At 39.6% G+C, this 22,954-nt stretch overlaps 1 protein-coding gene across 3 annotated transcripts in view; it reads right to left on the bottom strand.

Moving 5' to 3' along the window:
* The window catches only part of MARCHF1 (membrane associated ring-CH-type finger 1), a 779,824-nt gene that overhangs the window by 151,956 nt on the left and 604,914 nt on the right, over nt 1-22,954 (bottom strand). For all 3 annotated transcript variants that reach the window (XM_032465582.1, XM_032465591.1, XM_032465596.1), the window contains one exon: nt 8,431-8,481. In XM_032465582.1, the coding sequence (XP_032321473.1) occupies nt 8,431-8,481 (51 nt within the window). The remainder of the gene's footprint in view (nt 1-8,430; nt 8,482-22,954) is intronic.

Raw genomic sequence — 22,954 nt, 5'->3', positions numbered from 1 at the left:
ACATCCCCATAGACTCCACGTGAGAAACACATGTTCAAAAGCTAACAGAAAAAAAACAAAAACAAAAAAACAGGCTTTACTTGCTCATTCAGTGCGTATTTACTGAGTGTATACTCCTTATCGGTCACTTTTTAGGTGCTGAGGAAGCACTATGGAACAAAGAAAGAAAGTTCTCGTTCTTGTAAAGCTTAAAATAAACAAAGAAAATGTATATAGTATTGCAGACTATGACAAAATCCTTTAAGAAAAATACACCAGGAAAGGAGATAGGTCCTCACTGAGAAGGTGGTGTGTAAGTGGAAATGGGAGAAAATCGAGGACGCCAGGTGTGCAGACGTCCAGGGAGTGAGCGTTCTGACAGCAGACACCAAATGCTCCAAAGTAGAAGCCAGTGTGCCTGGAGCTGAGTGACTCTGAGCAAGAGAAACAAGAAATACTCGTAGAGAGAGAGTGCAGGGCCAGTGAGGGCTTCTTGGCCGGGGTAAGGCTTTATGGTTTATTCTGAACGGTGTCGGAAACCATTGAGGGTTTAAACAGGAGCAAGACACTCTCTGAATATATCTGAAAAGGATCATATTGGCTGTTGTGTTAGAACAGACTTCAAAGGACAGACAGGTGGTTGTTTCCATCATGTCATCACGTAATGTCTAGTCTGCTCCTGCAGAAACCTGGTGGGCCAGGCACATGGCAGTAAAGCATGGCAAATGTAAGCTCTGAGTGCAGCTGCTGAGCATCAGGTGCTGTCAGTACTGGGTACTGGAGCACATCAGCACAGTGTCTGGCATGTGGTATGAAGCCCCTATCCTAGCAATGTGTTCTTTTCAACACGCGTCGTAAATAAGGATCGAAACTGTCTGCTTGCACCTGGCATGGACAGCAGTACACATCCCTGCTCCAGCCCCAGGAATAGGGCACATACAGACTGTAGGTAATCTTAACTGGCTGGCGATTGTCAAACATCAGATCGGTACATTGTGTGATGATATCATACAAATCAGATCTACTGGGCAGGAAGGGCCAGTGAGCTGAAGACCTTGATTAGGACACGCATTCCAGAGGGCAGAGAAAGATCCCACGAATACCTGGGGACTGGCCAGACCAGGGAACCCTTACAGACCCCACGGTGTGGTGCGTGTCCAGACAGTCCCTTCAGGATGAAGGATCATTCGGCATCTGAACCCTCTATTAAGAAAGACAGTGCCTGGTGGGATTCTGGGTTTTAGAGCAAAAACCACACTTTGGAATAATTCTCAGACCCTTTATCAGATGACTCAGGAGGCTGCCTGTTTTGATTGGGGACTGGAATGAGAGAATGTTCTGGAGCAGTGTAAGTTTCAGTAAAAGCAACCTTAATGCCAGAGCCACAATAAGAGGCAACTCTCACACTATATACAGAGGTACCATGGGAAATAGGAAAGTAATGCACGTTCTCTGTCAAGCCCCAAATGGAGATATGCAGTGAAAACCCTAGTGTTCTGGACCAAGGCCATGCCACTGCAGAGTTCTCATAGTATGGAAAGCAGCTCCTGGCATGCAACTTGGCTCTAGAAAGACTGATCAGGACATCAGTGGACCCCATGACTGGTCCATCAGGTCTACGCTCAGGACATCAGTGGACCCCATGATGGGAGCTTCCCCTCATGAGCTTGATAACACAATTTCCATTGTCTGGTAGGCAGAGCAGCAATTCACTGAACAATGGACTTAGCCATCATGAGGAGGCAGGGTTGTGACCACATAATGAGGAAGCAAAATAAACTTTAAACCTTGGGGAATCCACTGCAGCATGTTCCCACTTACCCAACACCCAGGTGTAACTTCAAATGGTTGATCACAGCAACCCCAGCCTATTCAGGGCATGGTGATAAGGACTAGGGGGTCAGAGACCCCTCACCAGCAAGCCGGCTCATCTGACAGAACTGATCAGTGGGAATGAGGGACACTGGGGATAAGCAGGCAGAAGAGAGGAACCAGTGAGGGCTTTGGCAGCTCATCCTACCAATCCATGTCTTCTCACCTTTTCCTCAGACATTGTGACCAGTCATCATCTGTACGTGACCAAGACAGGATGGGACGAGGTCACATGGATCTAAGTGGTCAATGGACAGGCTGTAGCAGGTGCCACCAAGACCCAGTCTGGCCCCTTTGACCGTGTCAGAACCTGACTCCTGCAGCTTCTGGGCACTTTGGTTTCCAAAGTCTTGTGACCGTGATTCTCTTTGGAAAACTGCCCTTGGCTTAAGAGAAAGTGCCTGGACACTTCCCTCTAAGTGACCTGAGCCTGGATGGCTGGTGAAGAGGAGACAAGCCCTGCTCCCATGCCTTGGGAGGGGGACAACTTCAAGTTCACTTCATAGGGCAGGGTCCTCTTGCAGAGCAGGAGAACCTTTCTTGACTTCCTTCTCCTCCGTCCTGCTGTTCTGACTGCACTCCCACAGTGCAGCACTGCAGAAAATTCCATCTCAGAATTGGCTTCTAGGGACACCTGCCCTGAGACAGATTCCTGTTACACACTCATGTGGAAAATCAAGGTAGAATACTTGAGTCTGGAATTCCTGGCAGAACTCTGGGCTAGAAATATCTATTTGAGAATCATTGGCACATTGATTCTACCAGTCGTGAGGCCAGATGAGATTGTCTGAGGAGTGAGTGTAAATAAAGAAAAAAAGAGCAAGGGTAGGTCTCAGTGGTAGAGCACATGCTTAGCAGGCACGAGGTCCTGGGTTCAATCCCCAGTACCTCCATCAAATAAACAAATACATAATAAATCAACCTAGTTACCCCTGCCACCCAAATAAGTAAAATTTTAAAACAAGAAAGAAAAAGCCCCAGGGTGTAAGAAGGTCTCAGGCTTTCTTAACCTGCTGCCACCATCTTTACTAATTCAACTAAATTTATACTCATTTACTCAGCTTTGGTCTCAGGACAGACCCTGACGCCGGCTCTATGACAGTTCTCAAATTACTCCACTTCATTTCTAGCCGTTTCCTAATTCTACATCCTATGTTATTTCATCACCCTGTCAAACTCATCCTCTCAAGATATATAATCTGAAGGTACGGCTGATTTATCTGCCCCTTGTACAAGCAAACCAAGATGGATCTCTCCCTAAGCCAGAACATTAAACACCTGCTCAGAGATGCAAACGCCTGGCTCAGGTTCAGCGGAACGAATTCCCAATACATTTTAAACGTGGGGGCTGCTCTCACCTTGACCTTGCTGGAACGCGCATTGGAATCTTAAAGGCAAATCTGGCCAAATAGGAAGAGATGAAGATTTTACAGAAGTCAAATCAGAGTATTTGTTTGATCAAAAGAAAACATCGCTTTAAAACACTGTGACTGACAGAATGACTCGTACACAGTACAACCTTGAAAAATGTTTGTTGAATAAATTGCGTTGACAATGCCATACACCTTCATTTTCTGCAGGGAAAGCTGGGGCACGCAGACGGGGAAAGAGAAGGCTCTAGCAATCATATTTTATATTCTATGTACCACCTTTCACATTGTATAGGATATTTCTAGGTAGAGACCGACTGAACAATTTAGAAGGTGCTTTGTCAGTGAAAGTGAGGTCTAGGGACCATAACAGGAAATAAGGGACACTGAGATGTTACTTGTTCAGTAGTGGCTTTTGACTTTCTTTTTATAAGTAGATTAGATTTTGTGACCTGCATCCTACATAGACCAAAAAGCCAAAAGTGTTTTATTTAAAAGAAAATTCTAGGCGTTAATTTGAGCTGGAAGGACAAGGCCTTCTTTCCTTTTGACAGTTTGCTCTTGAAAGGGTTTTCTGGTGAAATGCAAAACATACTGTTGCTGGCTGAAGGCAATGATTCTTCCCCTTAGATTAAGTACAAGCCAAATTCTGCTAATTTTACATCTTCAGGAAACTATTTGTGCTCTGTGTGTGTTATAAAGCATCAGCAAACACTCATGTCAAAAGCAGCTTGTCAAAGGAAAAGTGAGTGGTGAAAAATTAAGGCTGGCGTGTTCACACTGAAGGTATTTTGACACAGATTGTTTTAAACCTATAAAGCTTCTCTGTAGCTTTTAGATCAGTATTAACATAGCCAAGGCACACAAATTCTATTAGAATAAGAAGGAAAAAAAGAGTCACAAGTCTGTCTTATATGTCCTTAAATTAGAAATATGAACTAATAAAAATACTCGAAGTCGGAATGACCAGAAAACTCAAAATATAATTGCAGTTGAATACTGTAGGGTAAAAAGATTCAGAGGTAAAGACTGGAGAAAAAATGTAGGGCTTACTAACAATTCAACAAGTGTTTTATCCTGTCCTCAAATATTTCATATTCACCACAGCAATCAAGTCAGGATACAACCCTGCAAAAATAATAATGTTCCGTTTCATCCCTATTTACCAAAAAATAAAAGTCTCAAGAATCTTGATGAGTTCTAAATCCATCTCTGTATTTCTAAACCAGGTTAACACTTGTACAATTAAAGAGAATGCATCCTGTTACCCAAGTTCTGGGGCAAAAGCCCTAAAAACTATTTTGTGTACCTTTCTGCCTGATGACCCATGCTTTCCAGCTCCTGTGTCTTGGCCTTTGACGCCCCTAAACATACTTCTCTTACATTTGATTAAGTCGTACCTGTTGTCTAAGTCCCTGTTTATACACAATTCTTCTCCAGTGCTGCCTGCCACCAAACGGAAGTGACCGCGCTCTGAAGTCCCACAGTTCCCTGTCTGAACTTTTTTGGCTGGTGCACCGGGGCTTCCCATGACTCTGCCCAGGTTCAGTGATTTTCTAGAAACTTCACAGGACTGAACACACAGTCATATTCGTGCCTCTGATTTATTACAGTGAAAGGACACAAAGCAAAGTCAGCAAAGGGAAAAGGCACACGCAGTGATGCCCAGAGGGACCTGGGAGGAGAGCTCCTAGACTTCCACAGGCTCACTCCCGGGGCAGTCATACAGGAGGCACTTAATTCCTGTGGCCGAGGGTGGTGACAACAGAGGAGGCGGGCTGTCTACCAGGGAAGCTCCTTAGAGACCCAATGCCTGGACTTTTTACCGAGGGCTGATCACGTGGGTCCTCACTGTCTAGCACATGGCCAAACTCCAGACTCGCGTAAGGACGGCAGGCAGTCTGGGATCAACCGTGCTCTCTGCACAGTTTAGGCAACACGAGCCATTCCTACCAGTTCAGGGTCGGGGGACCCCATTCCTGAAATCCCAGCCAAGGGCCAGCCCTGCCAGCAGGCCTTTCTAGAGGTGAGGGGTGCAGGCCTGCTTGCTGTCTTATCTTTTCTGCACAGGGAGTGGTACAGTTCTACTTAAATTATAATTTGTGTATGTCTTAAATTGCACGTCACATGTCTATGTCATGACTTCTCTGTAAGCTCACTGAGGAGGTGGACGGGATGTTTCCGTCACTCCGTCATTCCCAGCAGAGAATAAGGTTCCTGATGGAGACATCCCCCAAATACTGATGACAAGGAAGTCTGCTCCAGGAACCGCAGGACCCGGGCAGGAAGGCAGACGCAGCCATGCGGAGCATGGCTCTGCCACACTGTCCGGATGGAGCCCTCTCTACCATCTGTGAGTTTCCTTTGTCAAGGGATCAGGGATGGCACAGACTTGACAAAAGTGAAGGGAGACACCCATGATGCGTAACGCTGCTCCTGACCTGGGAGCATTTTTATTGTTAAACATATGTGCACTTTTTAATGAAACAAGAATGTGCAGTATTTTTTTTTCCAAAAAAATGATGTCAGGTCACAAACATTTTACTTAATCCTAAATTTTACTTTGTCCTGTCCAATCTGTTATTTATTCTTATTCTACTCAGAAATCAATGCATATGCTATAACCAGTGTCTCACATTCATTTGCTCACAAAAACATTACTGAGTACTTACTGTGCCATCACCAAGACATCAATATTAAAATCCCTACAATAAGAGCAGTGCTGTGCTGAGTACCCCTCCAAGAGATAAATACTGTTATACACTCTGCTTTTACAAATATAGTTACAAAGGAAGTTACGTAACGCTCCGAGGCAGTTACTCTGAAATCCATGCTCTTAATCTGGTATCTTGATTATCACACCCTTGAGAAGTTCAGTCTTTTTTTTACATAAAAATGACTCTGACAAAATTAGAGAAAAAAAATCTTGTTCCGCTTTAATGTTTTTGCCACCACTTTAAAAATCAAAGGACTCAAATATTGCTAGAATTTTCCATCCCATACTTGGTAAGTTATGTGGTCTTAATGAAAAGTTATCACTTAGTAATTCGTTAGAAAGTAGTGAGGGCTTAACATTGGATTTAGCGTTTGTGACTGTCATTCTGAACGTAAATAAAAGCACCATTATATTGGCTTGATTAAAAGAAACTTAAGCACACTGAAATCTTTTCATCCCTACAGGTGTGTGATGGTTGAGTTTTTGCTCTTGTACAATTAGAGGAACTAGAGCAGAGCATTTCTTTTCTCTCTGAATATAATGCACTTTTATCATTCATGTCTCCCGCACAAGGCTGCAAGTAAGACGTGTCAGAGCCTGGAAGAAGACCTCATAGGAGGGAAACTACACTTCTGACTTTTTTAATTTCTTAAAGAATAAATAAAAAGGTAAACGTTATAAATGAGCTGCAGTATGTCAAAGTCAAACCACGGTTTGGAAAGGCAGACACAGTTTTGTCGCTGGATCACAAAGCAATACTTAGCATGACAAAAGAGCTGTCAGTACTGCTTACAGGGTTTCTAGGTCAACATTCACATTCACATTCAGAAAGATGACCATGTTGTGCAGTTGCAGGCGAGGCTCTTCATGATGTGACAAAGATGATCGACATTTGAAAGGTGTTGTTTTAATTGACAACTACTTAAGAAAACCATCAAGTGACTGATATCATCACCTCAGGTCAGAGAGGAGGCGAGTGTGTCTCAGGGAGGTTGAGTGAGTGTCTCAGGACACGTACACAGGAAGTGACAGCGGCCACTTAAACTCTCAGATCCTCTCGCTCCAGGGTAAGTGCTTTAACCACAGGGCCACCTGGGCTCTCCAAGGTTAGGAAGGTGCCCGGATTGGAATGTCCTTAGAAATGTGCACTTTCAAGGGTTGAGATACCAAGCTCTGTGGTCCTGTGCATCTGTGCACACCCTGCTTTTGTTCTGGGCCAGCTTATGGAGCATGTTTATACAGTGGCTGGCAGCGCAACACGGAGATACGGTCTCTCTATAGGCCAACGGACAGGCGTGCTCGCTGTCTATTAAAAATAATAGATTTGCTCCCCAGTACCTCCTCTAAAAATAAACAAATAAACCGAATTACCCCCCTTCAACAAAAAAATTAAATTAAATTAAATAAAAAAAAAGTTTCCTAAGCATAGGGTTCCACCTCTACCTCCAACCCAGTACGTTCACAAGTGCCATCTGACCATCTTGTATTTTCTCATAAGAACTGGCCTCAGGCAACCAGCTTAATAAAATGTTAATACTCTGGTTACTCCTATTTTTAAATGAGTAATAAAGTCCTTTGTTTCTCAAAACAAAACAGAACCTTCCCTAAGTTGGAAGTGGGTCTGTGTTCTGTAGTGCCTATAGTTTGTGTCAGTGTTTGGGGGGCCCTCCTGAAGGAAAGAAATATAAAATTACAGACAAAAAATTGAGTTCAGGGCTGTGGAAGGGTGCTGGCCAGTGAGGGGCCCTGAGATGGAAGTTCTCTTTGTGGTAAATTCATCTTTGTCAGAATTACATTTTTGGAAGTCATAATTTTCCAATTTCACAAATGGCTCTAAATGACTTTTCGCTCCCCAAGCACCAAGTCTATATATTGCCTGCTACCTCATTTTTAGAAAAGAGCTCTTAAATTTTGTTTTCCAGGCAAAATAAAAATCTAGATGATCTCTCCCCTGCTACAATCTTTTCAACATTCTGGTGTCTTGCTTGGATTTACAGACAGTCTAGGGAGTATTTTGATTTTTGCATCCATTAACTCAATAAGGCAAATACGACCAAATTAACGTCTTAAATTAAATTGCTTTCTAAAACCTGTCCTGGTTAAATTCCAGTACAGTTGAGCCCAAACTCCTGGAATAACTGAATTCATGGGAGTTACATCATGAATGTTGATGCAGTTTCAACTTGGCTATGCCACAGCGCAGCTCTCTGAGGCTTGACGTGAGAGAAAAAACATACTTTGACACTTTGAAAGTAGCAAATAATCTTTTGCATACTGCGCTGAAGAGGAAAAATAGCTTAACTCACTTTGTTGTGCAAAATCATGTTCTTCTACAACAGTAAAATCTTAGGATAGTTAAAAACATTAACAAGTCATATTTGTGTATTGCTCACAGACAAGAATTACAGGTTAAATGCTATAAAATATTGACCTGAACTCATAAAATATGTAAATGAATAAACAGTTAGGAAAAAATGAATGTAGTTCACTTACTTTTGAAATATTACTTGATCGACTTGCAGATCGCCCTGGGGATTTGTCATTCTGAAAAATAAATAAAATTAGAGACACTGATTAAAAATGTAGCCATCATCTTTCCTGCTGAAAAAAGAAAACACAGAACAGGCCAACATGGAGAACTTCTCTGTGCTGTTCTGAGAGATAAACATAAAAATTGCTTATTATAAAATGTGGTATTTCTCTTACCAAATTTTAAATCTCTAGTACATATCAGTGTCCTTTTGAAAATGTTTCAATTAGTATCAGGGTTTATATCAGTCTCAGAGTATTTATATCCAGGAAATGCTTATTTCTCTAGAAAAACATATGTAGTTCCTTTGAAATAGGATTAGCAATGAAAATATAGTTCATTATCCCCACTTTTGCTTTTGCTACTAGAAAATTCTAAAACAGTACAATTCTGGTTCTCAGTGTCAGTAAATATTGCATACCAGATACATGGCCCACAGCATCTAACTTGTGTTCTTCTAAAATACATTTTCTTGGTGTTTTATTTTCAGAATTAAGAAAAATTAAAGATACTTTAAACATTTCAGACTTTGAATTGTTTAAATTGAAAATATTTTTAAAATTATTTTAAATTTTAAAACTTAAAAATAAGTTTAAAAAAATTATACCTCAGTTCTTGCCTCTTAGGGAATTTCCAGTTTAGGAGAAAAGAGGCCTAAAGAGGTTTTGAATCGATACTTTTTAAGAAAATCATACAATTTTAAAGTAGAAAGGGTCCTTAAAGAGTGGCACCCCGTTGTTCAAAGCCCAGGAGGCTTCTGTTTCTTGCGACCACAGAGCTCTGCCCAAGCCAGGGCCAGCCCATCAGTTTCTGCTGAGACCACTCTGCCGATTATCTGCTGGTGGATAATTGACCAACAAGCAGAATAAGCAGACACTATGCATTTTACATGGATCAAGAGATCACAGCACACCTTTCCTCCATAGAGAAAATGCTGTTGGGAGAGCCTGTTCTGAAAACCAAAAGTTTGTGAAATATCTAAACTAACACTTTAGGATTCTTTGTTTAAAAGAATGTTCTGAGCATCTGAACTCAACCCCGCAGTGCACCTGAGCAGACAGCTACAGTGCATCTTGAGAGAGGTCATTTCTGAGAACAAAGTTGTTATAACAACCTGTGGGTCTGAAATTGCCCGGTGACGACTACTCAAGACAGTTTCAGAAAGTCAGTGATGACAGGATATGGCACAAATGTTATTATGGAAACACAGCAACTGCGTTCCCTGCAAACTCTCGCTGTGTCTCGCATGGGCTTGCAGCCTTCCCGCCTTCCCAGCAACATTTTTTCTTTTTCTTTTTCTTTTACATGCAACATCTCATACAACCTCCGATGTCACTGCGGAGGAGGTTATTACAGACCCAGATGAGTCACAACTGTACGATTAGTTACACCTCGTAACAGCCCTGTGATCTCCAGCTGGAGATTAATGTCTGTGCTACCCTGAAGACATTTTTCCTTGATTAGCTTCCTCCGGTGATGGAGAGAGGTACTTTCCTACTGACATCTCAACTCCTTTTCTATAGACAAGAAAACAAAACCCATCCATCTTTCCTTCGCAGTGAAATTCAGGATTGTGACACACTGTTGGCTGGATCAGAGGTCAGTAATATAAACAGGCTTTGGAGGGGGTTTTGTTGTCCTGCTCGTTTTATGAATGTTTTCTATATTTATATGATCTTTGAGAACACGATCAAAGAACTAGAAATGAAAGGTGTTTCAGCAAGAACCAAGAAGTACTATACACATTAAATTTGGCATCATGTTACTTAATTTTTTCAGACCAAATGGGACTTCGTAGTGTTTTCAGATAGGAACAAGGACAGGTCCCTTCACAGTTGTGAATGGGTTCAGCATGGGGTTCTCATAAGCAGACAATTCCCATACACTTCGCCAGTATCCCCCAATCTAATGGTGGGGGCAGGGGACCCTCTGCTTGATTATTTCGAATTTCAAGATGTATTTCACCTTGATATCCTTTGGTTCTCTTTTCTCCTAATACAAGGTTGGGCAATGGAAAGAAAGAAACAAGCTTGGGCAAAGGCTAGCTTTTTGTCATGACCCAGTTTGCCATCACTTCTATTCCAGTAAACACACGGGAAGGGAGAGGTCACACTGTCACTGTGCCGGTGGTGACGCAGCGTGGGACTTCAACTAGACCTGGGCTAGGGCACTAGGTCTAGCAGGCATATGTTGGAGATCCCAGGACTCCAACTTCCTCACCGTGAAATGGGCAGATCATATCTTGGGGATTGCTGTAAGGATCAAATATGTAAGTTATAAATGAAAACATTTTATGGATTACAAGGTCATAATATTTCCATCAGGAAGGGAAAACACCCAAAGAATCCCCTCAAAAATCATGATAATCCTCCTAGGTTAGTAAACCCATAATTTTTAACACAAACATCTTAGTTTCTCTGTCCTGCAATTCCACTTCTGTTGTGGATTAGATTCAGGGCATATAACATTTAAGAATGATAAATCAAACTTCTCTCTACCAAAGGGGGTTAAGGAAGTTTGGTCTGTTTTGCTTTGGAAGCAAAGCACCAGAAGCATCTTTCTCTCCTGGAAAACTTCCAAATCAATCTGCCCAATTTGCTACTAATTAATCGGGTGGTTTGTCTTATCACTATTGCAATGACATAGTGTTCTTTGGAGATTAGTCAAATATGGTGGTCATACCTCATTCTGATCAGTTTAAATTCTTAACCTTAGATTAAATAGAAGCTGCCTTGGAATCTAACACAACCTGCTGGTACCTAAATTATAATTACCTTGTAGGTCACTAGAAGTTGAAACCAACAAGAGTTCCATATAAGTCTGCAACAAAAATTATGAGATCATCAAGGAATAATGCTGAGCTACTTTGGAAGATCAGTCTCAGCAGGTTATTCATGGTATGCAGAGGGAGAGACTTCTAGTTTCATTAAGTGTTTTTAGCGATATTGAGCATATTTTCATATGCCTATTGGCCATTTGTATGTCTTCATTGGAGAATTGCTTGTTTAGGTCTTCTGCCCATTTTTGGATTGGGTTGTTTGTTTTTTTCTCATTGAGTTGTTTTAAATCTTTTCAAAAAGTTTCTAATTTTTGGTTTGATATGAATGTATCTGGTATTGTTAGTTTCATCGTGAGATGATTATTAATACAATAGTAATTGTTTTTCAAATTTGACCTTTCTAAACATGGCTGGATTTTTACTACCAGTGGGGAAAAAAATGATGACCAGATGAGGAAATCATTACTAAATTATTTTAACATGTTTAATGTTATTATCTAAGGAAAGTGACATAGTTCCTTTAAAAGGGAATGCCCTGTGTCAAAGAAGGCATGATACAGTGGGCATAGTGTTTATCCAGAGAGGAATAAACTGTATATTATATCATTGGTCAAAAGAGGGCAGTATAGAAGTTTGAAAGGAGTATTTTGTTATTTTTTAAGTAAACAAAAGGAAAAAACAAACTATTTCTGACTGCAGAAATCAGAATAAGACAATCTCACACAGACCACTGATATGATGTTATTCTGTAGTTTTCTTTCCCCCCTTTTCCCCCCACCTCCTCATCCTTCCAGGCTAAAATCAAGATATCTGAAAGAAGGAAAAAAAGAGACAATTTTGAGGGTCATTTAAAAAATTCTAAGTAAATCATGAAATTGTTTCTGCTAGAACAATTAAAGAATTAAAGCTTGGAAGAGAAGAAAAGTCTTTGAAAGCAACGTAGCTGATAAACAAAAAATAAACAACACAGAGACACTGAATAATGCAATAAAACTTGATTAATAGATATACTAAAAATCTCATGTCCTTTAAATAAAAAAAAACGTTTTAAAATGCCTATGAGGCATTTAAAATTTATTTGGCTTCAAATAATACTTGAACAAAAATCTTCAGGTAGAGATTTTATAGGGTACTTCTTTTCATTTTGGGTCAATAAAATCAGAAATAAAATTTTGCAAAATTACTAATAAATTTTGATCACTTGAAAACTAACTAACATGTATTAAGATAATCCTTGCTCCAAAGAAATGAAATCTCTGAAAAATTATAGCCAGAAACTCTGGAAAATGTTATATGAAGAGCCTATGTAACACAACAAAACCTATATCCAGATAAGAATTTCTGACTAAAAGCCTTCATTATTAAAAAACACAGTAACAAGACAAAACAAAAGGATGCAGGAAAAAGAAAATAATAAAATATGAACACTAAAACTCATTAAATGGATATAAACAAGAAGGACAAAGAATATTTCTTATAGCAGATTTTTGAAAATAATTACAAAATAGATGAATTTCCTGTAAGAATTGTTAAAGAGAGCAGAAACATATAGGAAATGAGAAAGGATATATAACCAGAGATAAAGAAGAAGTTAGAAAAATTATAAAAGACCGCTATATGTAATGGTATTACTACAAATTTGAAAACCTAGAGGAAATGGGTCACATTCTAGCACAATAAAAGTTGTCAGAATTTATTCAAGAAGAGGAAATAAATCGATGATAATGTCAATGAATAGATCATTAACAAAGAAGAGACTGGATAAACAAATAAAAGTCTATATGCCCTGTAAAGTGCATGATGGTTTCACAACTAAGTTGTATCTTACTTTAAAAGAATACATAATTTTAATTTTATTTACACTATTCTTGACTATAGAAATAGAAACTTCCTTAATTCATATTATTAATCCTGCATAAATGTAACTTCAATGTGTTAAGACAGTACTCAGAAAGAAATAAAAAAGGAAAATAAATTATGCTCTGGTCATTTGGGACTACAGACGCAAAAATTCTTTTAAAATATTATTATATCTAATAGTAGCATGTATATTTGATACACCGGCGGTGTACCAAAAGTAAGTACCCAAGGAATAAAATAGATAGGATTTAGTTCTGATATCCCCTTATCAGGAAATCTATCAATAATTCATTAGACCAATATATTGAAAGAGAAAAACATTATGATCTTATAGTCAAGTGCCGAAGAGATGTTTGACAAACTTTGCCAATCTTACTATAATGTAAGTCCTGAGTGAAACAAAAGTTGAAGAAAACCTCGTAAAGTGATAAAGACAATATCCTAGGAAACAGCACCAAATATCACTCTAGATACTGTGAATACTACATACTGTGTTAATTAAATACTAGAATTGTGTTAATTGAAGACGTTCTGTTAGGGATGCTTGCTCTTACAATTATTATTCAACTTGTCTGAGAGTTTGTAACAAAAGTAAGAAGAAAATGAAACATTTGGTAGAAAAAATTATTGGAAAAGAAACAACCGATTTTATCTTATTGATGATACGGTCCTATAGAAATTCTAACTGTTTCTAGTTATAAAAGAAAGCTGTAATTAACAAGACTTTAGTAGATACAAGAAACTTATTCCATGGCAATGTCTGATAAATTTCCTAAAATCCATTCTCTTTTCTTCTGTATTAAGAAAACAGTGACTAGGTACACCTCTTGCCAGTCACGTGACATGTCCCTGTCCTTCCTTCCAGCTACAGGCTGCCTACGACTAAATTTCCTCCAGCGAGATGCGCAGAGGGCTAACAATTGTCAGCTCCCTGCTTGTCTCCTAAATCTAAACTTTCCTCCACACTCCTTTTCTACTGCTCTGTGCTAGGAAGATGACTATCAGAGCAAGCCAGGAAGTCACATATTAAAGAGTGGAGCTGAATTCTCCTGAGTCCCTGAATGACCACACGGTGAAAAGCCTGCTGCCAGTTTGGAAGAGACACGTTAAACCATCATGAGAGAAGTAAACTTGTATTTCCTTGGAGCCGTCACATTTTTGGATTTATTTTTATAACAGTTTAGCCTATCCAAATGGAAATACTGCAAAATCCAGAAATAGGGATAAGAATTTCACATATAGCAAAATGGGTATTCAAGTCAATATTGAAAGGAGAGTGGATATAATAAATGCTTCTGGACACCTGGCTTCCATGAGGAAGAAAAAGTCAAACCGGTATGGAATGACATCTACAGTCAGACTCCAGAGAGAACAAAGTCTTAAATGTGAAAGATAAAAACATCTTCGAAATAAGCCTAAACTATAAACGCAGTCTTGGGGTGAGGAAGATCAGTATAACTAATACAGAAACCAGAAGCAGTAAGTCATATTTGGTTAAATTACTTTGGAAAACACACAAAAAATGAAAGTGAATAAACAAACAATAGAGTTTTAAAAAGTACAGGACAAAATACTGATGAGGTCCAATTTCTATAATAGTCAAAGAGGTTTTGTCTATTCACACACAAAAAAAAGGTAACAGGAAGAAATCTAATAGAAAAAAAATTAAGCAAAAGCTAGGAAGAGAAATGCACAAAAAAGGAACTACAGATTCTTAATTAGCATATGACAAGATACTTAAAATCGCAAGCAGTCAGGAAAACGCAAATTAAACTAACAAGACCTTGCTTTATACCCACTATGATGGAAAAACTGAAAAGAGCGATAGCCTCTATTGCTGACGCGGATGAGGAAAAAGAGTTCTCTCAAAAATTGCTAGGAGGAATGTGCATTTTTGCTGTATTATTTGGAAAAAAACCTGGGGACATCTGTTGGAATGTAAGATATCATTTTATGCAGTAATCTCCCTCTTGGGAATCTGTCCCAGAGAAATAAAAGCACAGGTCCATAAGGATACGAGAATAAGGACACAATACAGCTCTGTCCTTAAATGACAAAAAAAAAAAAAAAATTGGCAATAAAGATGTGCCAGTTAAATTAATGTCTGGAACCTTTTACGCCATACTTCTAAATTCTATTCTGGAGCTGGGACCCTGCAAAGTCACCTGGCTCCCTCCGAAGCTCCCCGGAAAGTGCTCCACAGGGAACCTGGAAGCCTGGAAAAAGAAAGCGGGACTTGCTCTGTCCGATTTGCTTGCTGTTGGCTCCTTATCTGCATCTAGCAAGTGAGCCTCACCCAGAAGGGCTTCTTCCCCTTGGCAGCTGCAGTTCGGCCCTGCAGCAACAGCTGCTAAACATGAAGCCTTTCTCCCACTCACAGTCACTGACTCACTTTTAGACACTAGCCTCAGCCAGCTGGCTCCCTCCTCAGAATGAGTTTCAGTTCTGGGGGGCCCCTCTTCCATGCTTTTAATAATTCCAATTTTTTTTCCTTGTTCACTCAGACATGGGGGGATGAATGCTTCCTGCAATCCCAATTTGAAGTATCTTGCTGTTCTTTTTTTTTTTTTTTTTTTTGCCTTTTCTGTTACCTAGTTACTGATCTTTTACATCCAGGCAATGAATCTGTCTATTAAATTCTTCATGATAAAATAGTCTGGTTTCACTCTCTTGACTAAACCTGACTAACAGCGTATGTTCATCAAGAGAGAAATGATTAAGTAAGTTGCAGCAGAGTTAGAAGCAGACTCACAGAGACATAGAACAAACTAATGGTTAACAGTGAGGAGTGGTTGGGGGAGGGGCAAGATATGGCTGGGGGATTTTAAAAATGAGGTTAGTACAAGATCATATGAAATTACGTGTGTCAAACTTTTGAAAATTATAAAGCACTGTAGAATTTTTAAAATCTTTCATTCAATAAAAAAAATAAGTAAGCCATGGGGATGTGATATACAGCATAAAGAATGCTGTCAATAACACTGGGATAACTTTGTACAAGGACTGATTGTGGGGACCATTTCATAAGGTATGCAAATGTCAACTCACTATGTGGCACACCTGAACCAAACATAATATGCTGTGTGAACTATATTTCAATTGAAAAAAAAAACAGAAAAAAAAGTTTTAGTAGAGGCACACCTTGGAGTAAATAGTATGCAGTTATGAAGAATGAATTGGCTCTCAGACATTTGACCTAAAGGGATTTCCATTAGAGGAGACCGAGTGTGAAACGTAAAATGGCAAGTGGTACGGTGACTGTTTGTACGACATCTCAGGGCCGATCCTCTGCGTCTGTGTGCACACACTTGTGCATAGACATGTGTCAGTACCTGGCTGCGTGAGTGTGGAAGAAGTCACAGAAGAATACGTACAGTATGTTAACATGTGTTTATGGGGGGGCGGGTGGCAGGGCAGAGGGAGAGCCCCGTAGAAGAGGAAAAGAGAGGAGAGAGGAGATAAGAGGGGAAAAGTACTTAAAGAGCAAAAGAGCGTGTTGGAAAACAGTTCATGGAAAGTCACACATGGATGTGATGTGTGTACAGAAATTACAAATCTCATATGAAGCCAGGTCATTATCTAACGGGAAGCGGTAATTTACACGATACGCTATTAAGGTACAAAACAGAGAACAATGTGTAGAGGGTTATTTCATTCCTTTAAAAACAGGTCTATAGATCCTCTTTATATATTTACATAAAAATGTAAAATACAGAGGTATTTGTGACTGAGCAACAACACGTCTATTCAGCTCTGGGTATTAACACACCAGTCTATTCACCATGGTTGCCCTCAGTCTCTGTGTGGTGGGACCTGGGGAAGCAGACAGTCCCGAGGGGAGATTCCAGCTTTTTCTTTAAACATCTTTGTATGGTTTAGTTATACTTGTTTCTTGTAGTCTTTTTCTTTCTTTTTGTAAAATACAGAATTCAAAAAATTAAAGAAACCAAAGTGGCAAAGTTAAGTCTTCCTCATCAAAGATTATAGATCTCGTGTGTGGGTGTGTGATCAAAAAGACCTGTAAGAAACGTTTGATGCTTATAGTGCCCAAGACAGTACAGCACCTGGAACATACAGGCCATGAGCTCGTCCCTGATTCAAGTCCAATTGCTGGAAAAAAATGACAGGATTTGCGGCTCCAACACTGGAATTGGAATTGCAGCTTGACTACCAACCACGTGACCGTAAGAAAATCATGTCTACACTGGCCACGGTTCGCTGAATTTGCAAAGTGGTCATAGGACGCATGAATCGTTACCTTCCAGAACAGCTGTAGAAGCAAAGATAATAAACTTTGCAAAAGTATCTTCCAAGCTGTAAGGCACTGTATAAATATAAACCAGGACTATTAGGATTATTCTGCTTGGATTTGCTAGAGTTTGAGAAAGATCAGGGAAAAGAACATTTCGTTTAAGAGGGTCACATTTAGTATTAAATACTGCATTATTTAGAATTCTCTGAACACTCTTCGTTTTCTTAAAAACAAACATATCACTCACAAACACAAAATTTAGTGGGAAAACTTGCTCATCTTGCTACTTATGATAATGAATAAAACCTTTATTTTTATTCAAATAACCCAAACAATTGTATTGGCTAGGAAATAAAGACTATAAAAACCGTGCGATGGAAAACTCCCCTCCCTCCAGTCCCTACAAAAGTCGTGCACAAACATGCCTTAATGTATACACTCCCGAAAGAAAGACTGTTCCCTAATGAAGGACTGGCATTCTGGGCAAGTCAGTCCTCAAGATTCCTAGCATGAGAACAAAAGGAAAAAAAATTTTTTTAAAGTTAGCATGCTCAAGTTCCAAGAATGTTTGAAACTGAATCTTATTTGGATGGAAAGAAAAAGTATACAGAAAAGTGATCACTGGCTGGGTTGCCAGAGCACCAGGGAAAAGACCATGAGGGTTTAGTTCACACATCTTTACAGGTAAGAAAAGACAGAGAATAAAGGGCCCAGAAGGGCTGCTAAAGGTGGGAGGTGATGGCTTCAGTTCAGGGGCTTTTGTGGAAAGGTGACTGCTGCTAAGTTGTTGGGTTTTTTGTTTTTGTTTTTGTTTTTATATTATATAGAGTCAGGTCCGCATAAGCTTTTGGTATGCGACAGTTGAACTCTTAATAAGTGTGAAATATTCGTTCTCACAATTCTGTATGACAAGGCTCACAGTAAAAACAGGATGCTCACCCACCTCTCCTGTTCCAAGAACATGCATGTAATTTACAAAACTTCTTGTAGTCTTTACTGACCCATATATAAAATTCCTTTGAGTCATGTGCTTTCTCTCACAATTATATTCTCACTCAATAGGGCAAAAGGAAAATCTACCATCAGTTTCCTTAAAATTTTTCTTTCTTCAAAAAATAACATAGACTCATTCCTTATTAATCGACGTTTTTTCCTATAAATGCTTAACATTTCACTGATTTTTCAGGCTTCTTTTCCATCTTGGAGTCTCAATGTTTCAGTAACAAAGCCTTCATACGTTCATTTGATTTGCAAATGTACTTGTGGGTGTGCTGGACAGCTCCCATGTGTCCCCTGGGATCCACGCCCCACTCCACACAGCTCCACACCTGGGAGGCACACCGGCATGAATCTCATCACAGACTCCTTGACTTTCTGTCTTCCGGCTTCTCTCCACCAAGACAGAGCCCAGGAGGAGATTCTCGCAGGAAGGGAGGATAATGAGATCAGAGTCATCATCATGTCCTTGAGACATACTGGAGGCTGGCTGTGTCCCTCAGGTGGAGTCAGGTGGCCCTGTCCCCAAAGCCCTCTCTGTCTCTGGTTCTGGAGAATGCTCCTTCTCCTCACCTTTTCAAGCCCATGGGTGGTAGCCACCACTGCTGTTTCCAGCCAGGGTGGACTGAACTATCCCTTATATTATACTCTGCTCACACCTGCTGTAACAGACTATTAATTCTCCCCAAATTATACCATTTGAAGTGCCATCTGTTTTTTTTCTAGACCCTGATAGGTAAAAGTCATCTTTTAAAAGTTATAAAAGTATAGCCTTATTGTTACTTATTATCATTAATTTTTTGCTATTTTGATCAAATAAACATTTTAGTACTCTGGAGGTATGGTCATATTTTATGACCACACTTTGCAGCTACTAGAAAATCTATCAAGTAGCTTTCAAGCCACTTTTGGTGTAAGAGTTACATTGTTTACTTCTATGGATTTAACTTAAGATCAGAGATGTGTTCATAAGACTGTAAGATTTAAATTTAAAATTTAAAATTTAAAATCTGCCTCATGGAGGGCTGTTTTTATTAGCATTTTTTATCTTCCACTCTATTAAAAGTACTTTACTAACCACCTATTTCTTAAGACATTGTCAGGGAAAATCCAGGCTAAGGTTTTTACTAAATTCTGGACTAGGATTAAGACACTTTATTTTATTTTTCTTTAATTGAAGTATAGCTGATTTACAATGTTGTGTTAGTTTCAGGTGTACAGCAAAGTGATTCAGTTATACATATACATACATATTTTCCAGATTCTTTTCCATTATAGGTTATTACAAGATATCAAATATAGTTCCCTATGCTATACAGTAGGTCCTTGTCATTTATCTATTTTATATATAGTAGTGTGTCTATGTTAATTCCAAACTCCTAATTTATCCCTGCCCCCTCTTTCCCCTCTGGTAACCATAGTTTGTTTTCTATGTCTATGAGTCTATTTTTGGTTTGTAAATAAGTTCATTTGTATCATTTTTTTAGATTCCACATATAAGCAATGTTGTATGATATTTGTCTTCCTCTGTCTGACTTACTTCACTTAATATGATGATTTCCACGTGCACCCACGTTGCTGCAAATGGCATTATTTTGTTCTTTTTTCATGGCTGAATACTATTCTGGTGTGTGTGTTGTGTGTATATGTGTGTATCCATACATACATATATATACATGTGTATATACACATTTTTATCCAGTCATCTGTTGATGGACATTTAGGCTGCTTCCAAGTCTTGGCTGTTGTAAATAGTGCCGCTATGAACACTGGGGTGCATGTGTTTGTTTTTGACGGACTAGGATTAACAAATTCTAAAATCTTCATGTCACACACACATACCCATGCGTACAAACACACACACACACTTTTAGGCAAATGCATATTCAGGCAAGTTTATGGTCTGTACAAAGGTTGGTGATTCTTCCTCCTGTCCTTGGGGAGGGAGTCTCTCTTGTATGCGATGTCACTCCTTCAAGCCTGCTTGTCCCATTTTCATGCCAGGCTTCTCCTATTCATGCCCCCACTCTACTATGTGACTCCTTCTCCCTCCTTCCTCCATCAGTAACATATAGAGAAATGTGATGAGATATATGCCATTTGCAGTAACATGGATGGACCTAGAGATGATCATACTAAGTGAAGTCAGACAGAGAAAGACAAAGATGGCATCACTTATATGTGGTACCCAAAAAAAGAATATAAATGAACTTATTTAGAAAACAGAAATAGACACATAGACATAGAAAACAAACCTATGGTTACTGGGGGGAAAGGAAGGGGAGGGATAAATAGACAGTTTGGGGTTTGCAGATACTAACTACTATGTATAAAATGGATAAATAACACGGACCTACTGTTTAGCACAGGTATTAAATTCCATACCTTGTAATAACCTATAATGATACAGAATATATATGCATATGTATATATGGCTGAATCACTGTGCTGTACACCTGAAGCTAATACATTATAAATCAACTATATGCCAGTAAAAATAAATAAATAAATAAATAAATAAATAAATGAAAGGTGATGACATTGTATCCTTGGGTACATACATGTTGGTTCTGTAAAACAGCTGAGGACACAGGAGATTTCCTGAGTTGGACAAATGGCACAATGACCTGGACGGGGACCAGAACATAGTGACAGAAAAGGAGACACTGCCCAGGTTTCAGGCCTTCCCATCACTGTCATTTATTTATGTCATTTTTGGCAATTCCTCATTATACGATAAGATCATATTGGCCCACCAGGGAGGCTGGAGTTACAAATCTTTTTTTTTTAACTTTTTTTTATTGATTTGTAATCATTTTACAATGTTGTGTTAAATTTGCAGTTACAAATCTTGAAGCAACCTTTCCTGGGCTCTTTTAGGAACGCAGCCTCAATGTCAACTGTAGTTTGCATGAATGTAAGTCCCAGGCACGCATGGAAAAGATCACAGGTAGATCGTTTCTAGATCATTACAGCAGCTTTAAGGTGGCCTTTATCTCTGTCTTTCTCTTTCCCTCCGTGGCTGGAATAATCCCTTCTTCAGCTATTTAACAAACAACAGCAAAAATGGAACCTACACTTTAGGATTTCACACATTTCAGGATTCTTGTCCACTGTTATTAGAATAATTATTAGACAAAGGAGAGAGGGTTGGAAAGCAATTGACCACATAGGAGCCCATAGTGCAATCAAATTCAATTTTTCCACATCTGCACAGCCTCAGGCCCAGGAGGGAATGACCAGGAATACACTGGAGAGTTATCATTTAATAGAATATTATTATTAACAAACAGTAAATTGGCCAGAATGGTTGGATCAAATTCCCACCATGCCACTTACGGCACCACCTTGGGCAAGTTACTGACCCACTAGCAACTTCTGCTGATGCACGTGTAGACCGCTGACAATGACGCAGTCCTCCCAAGTGGTTGTGCGAATAAAATCAGAGCAGGGGAAGAAAGTGTTCAGCATGGGACACTATGGGCTAAAGAAACAGTAGCTGAGTCAATCTTATACTTTATGTAAACTTTCAATGTTATTTATATACTGCCTGGATTTCATTACATAAGAGAAATCTGTTAGAAATAGAAGTAGTTCCGAATCCATTTCCTGAAAGTGTGGAGCAATTCATTTTAGAAATACGTTACGAAGCATCGCTTCATAAAATTAAGACTATTCCTTCCAGTCTCACCTATGGGTAGCTGGTAGAGGCGTGAGGTCCTGACTCGTCCCCCAGGACAAGGGGAAGGATGCCCTCCTCGGGCTCTCTCCTGAGGACACTCACAACCACCAGCCTCCATGGGCCCCAGTCACGTCTAGGAAAGTCTCAAGTTGGAACACTGTCAAGGACAACTAGGAGGAGATGTGTGTTTACTGTAAGGACCTGGGAAGAAATGATGATGGCACCAAGTGAGACAGCAGATGGTATGCATACAATGAGATGGTCTTAATCATAAATAAGCACAAGAGTGAATCTGCAGTTAGATGTTCTTGGTTCAAATTCTAGATTAGTTCTCCTCTCACTTGTTAGAGCAGGCAGATAGCTAGATATGAGCAGAGAAAGGGGGACACAGGCCAAATACAGGGAACCCTACATTATGAAAACAACAGGGGTCTCTGGGCAGATAAAGAAAAGTAGGGACCTCTGGGCTGATAAGCGGTCACACATATTTGGGTGATGAGTGGCCTGGAGGCCCACAAAGAAAGGTGGGAAAAGGCAGGAATCGCCAGTGTCCAAATGCAACATTTTGCTCATTATGTCTCCATTTCAATAAAATTAGCCTTGTAAGTTAGAAGTATCCATCATGTAATGACACCATGACACTTCCAATCTGGACTAAATAAGGACAAAAATCCCTCCTCCCTTTGGGAAGGTGGAGCTGGGATAAAAAATCAGGGAACATGACCTCAGACTCTTCCCTCCCTAGTGAATATTCTGCCCATACATTTTTACACCCTGTGCAACCAACTTGCCAAAGAAACTGAGAGCACCTGCTCACCTGAGTCTGCCTGCTCTCCCCTTGAGAGTGTACTGTATATCCCTTAATAAATCCCCACTTCACTTTCTTAACCTCCGCCCCCCATCTCTGAATTCTTCCTG

Source organism: Camelus ferus, chromosome 2, assembly GCF_009834535.1.
Source record: "Camelus ferus isolate YT-003-E chromosome 2, BCGSAC_Cfer_1.0, whole genome shotgun sequence".
Classification (NCBI taxonomy): Eukaryota; Metazoa; Chordata; class Mammalia; order Artiodactyla; family Camelidae; genus Camelus; species Camelus ferus.
Note: the sequence above shows the minus strand (reverse complement) of the source record. Positions and strands in the feature narration are given on the sequence as shown.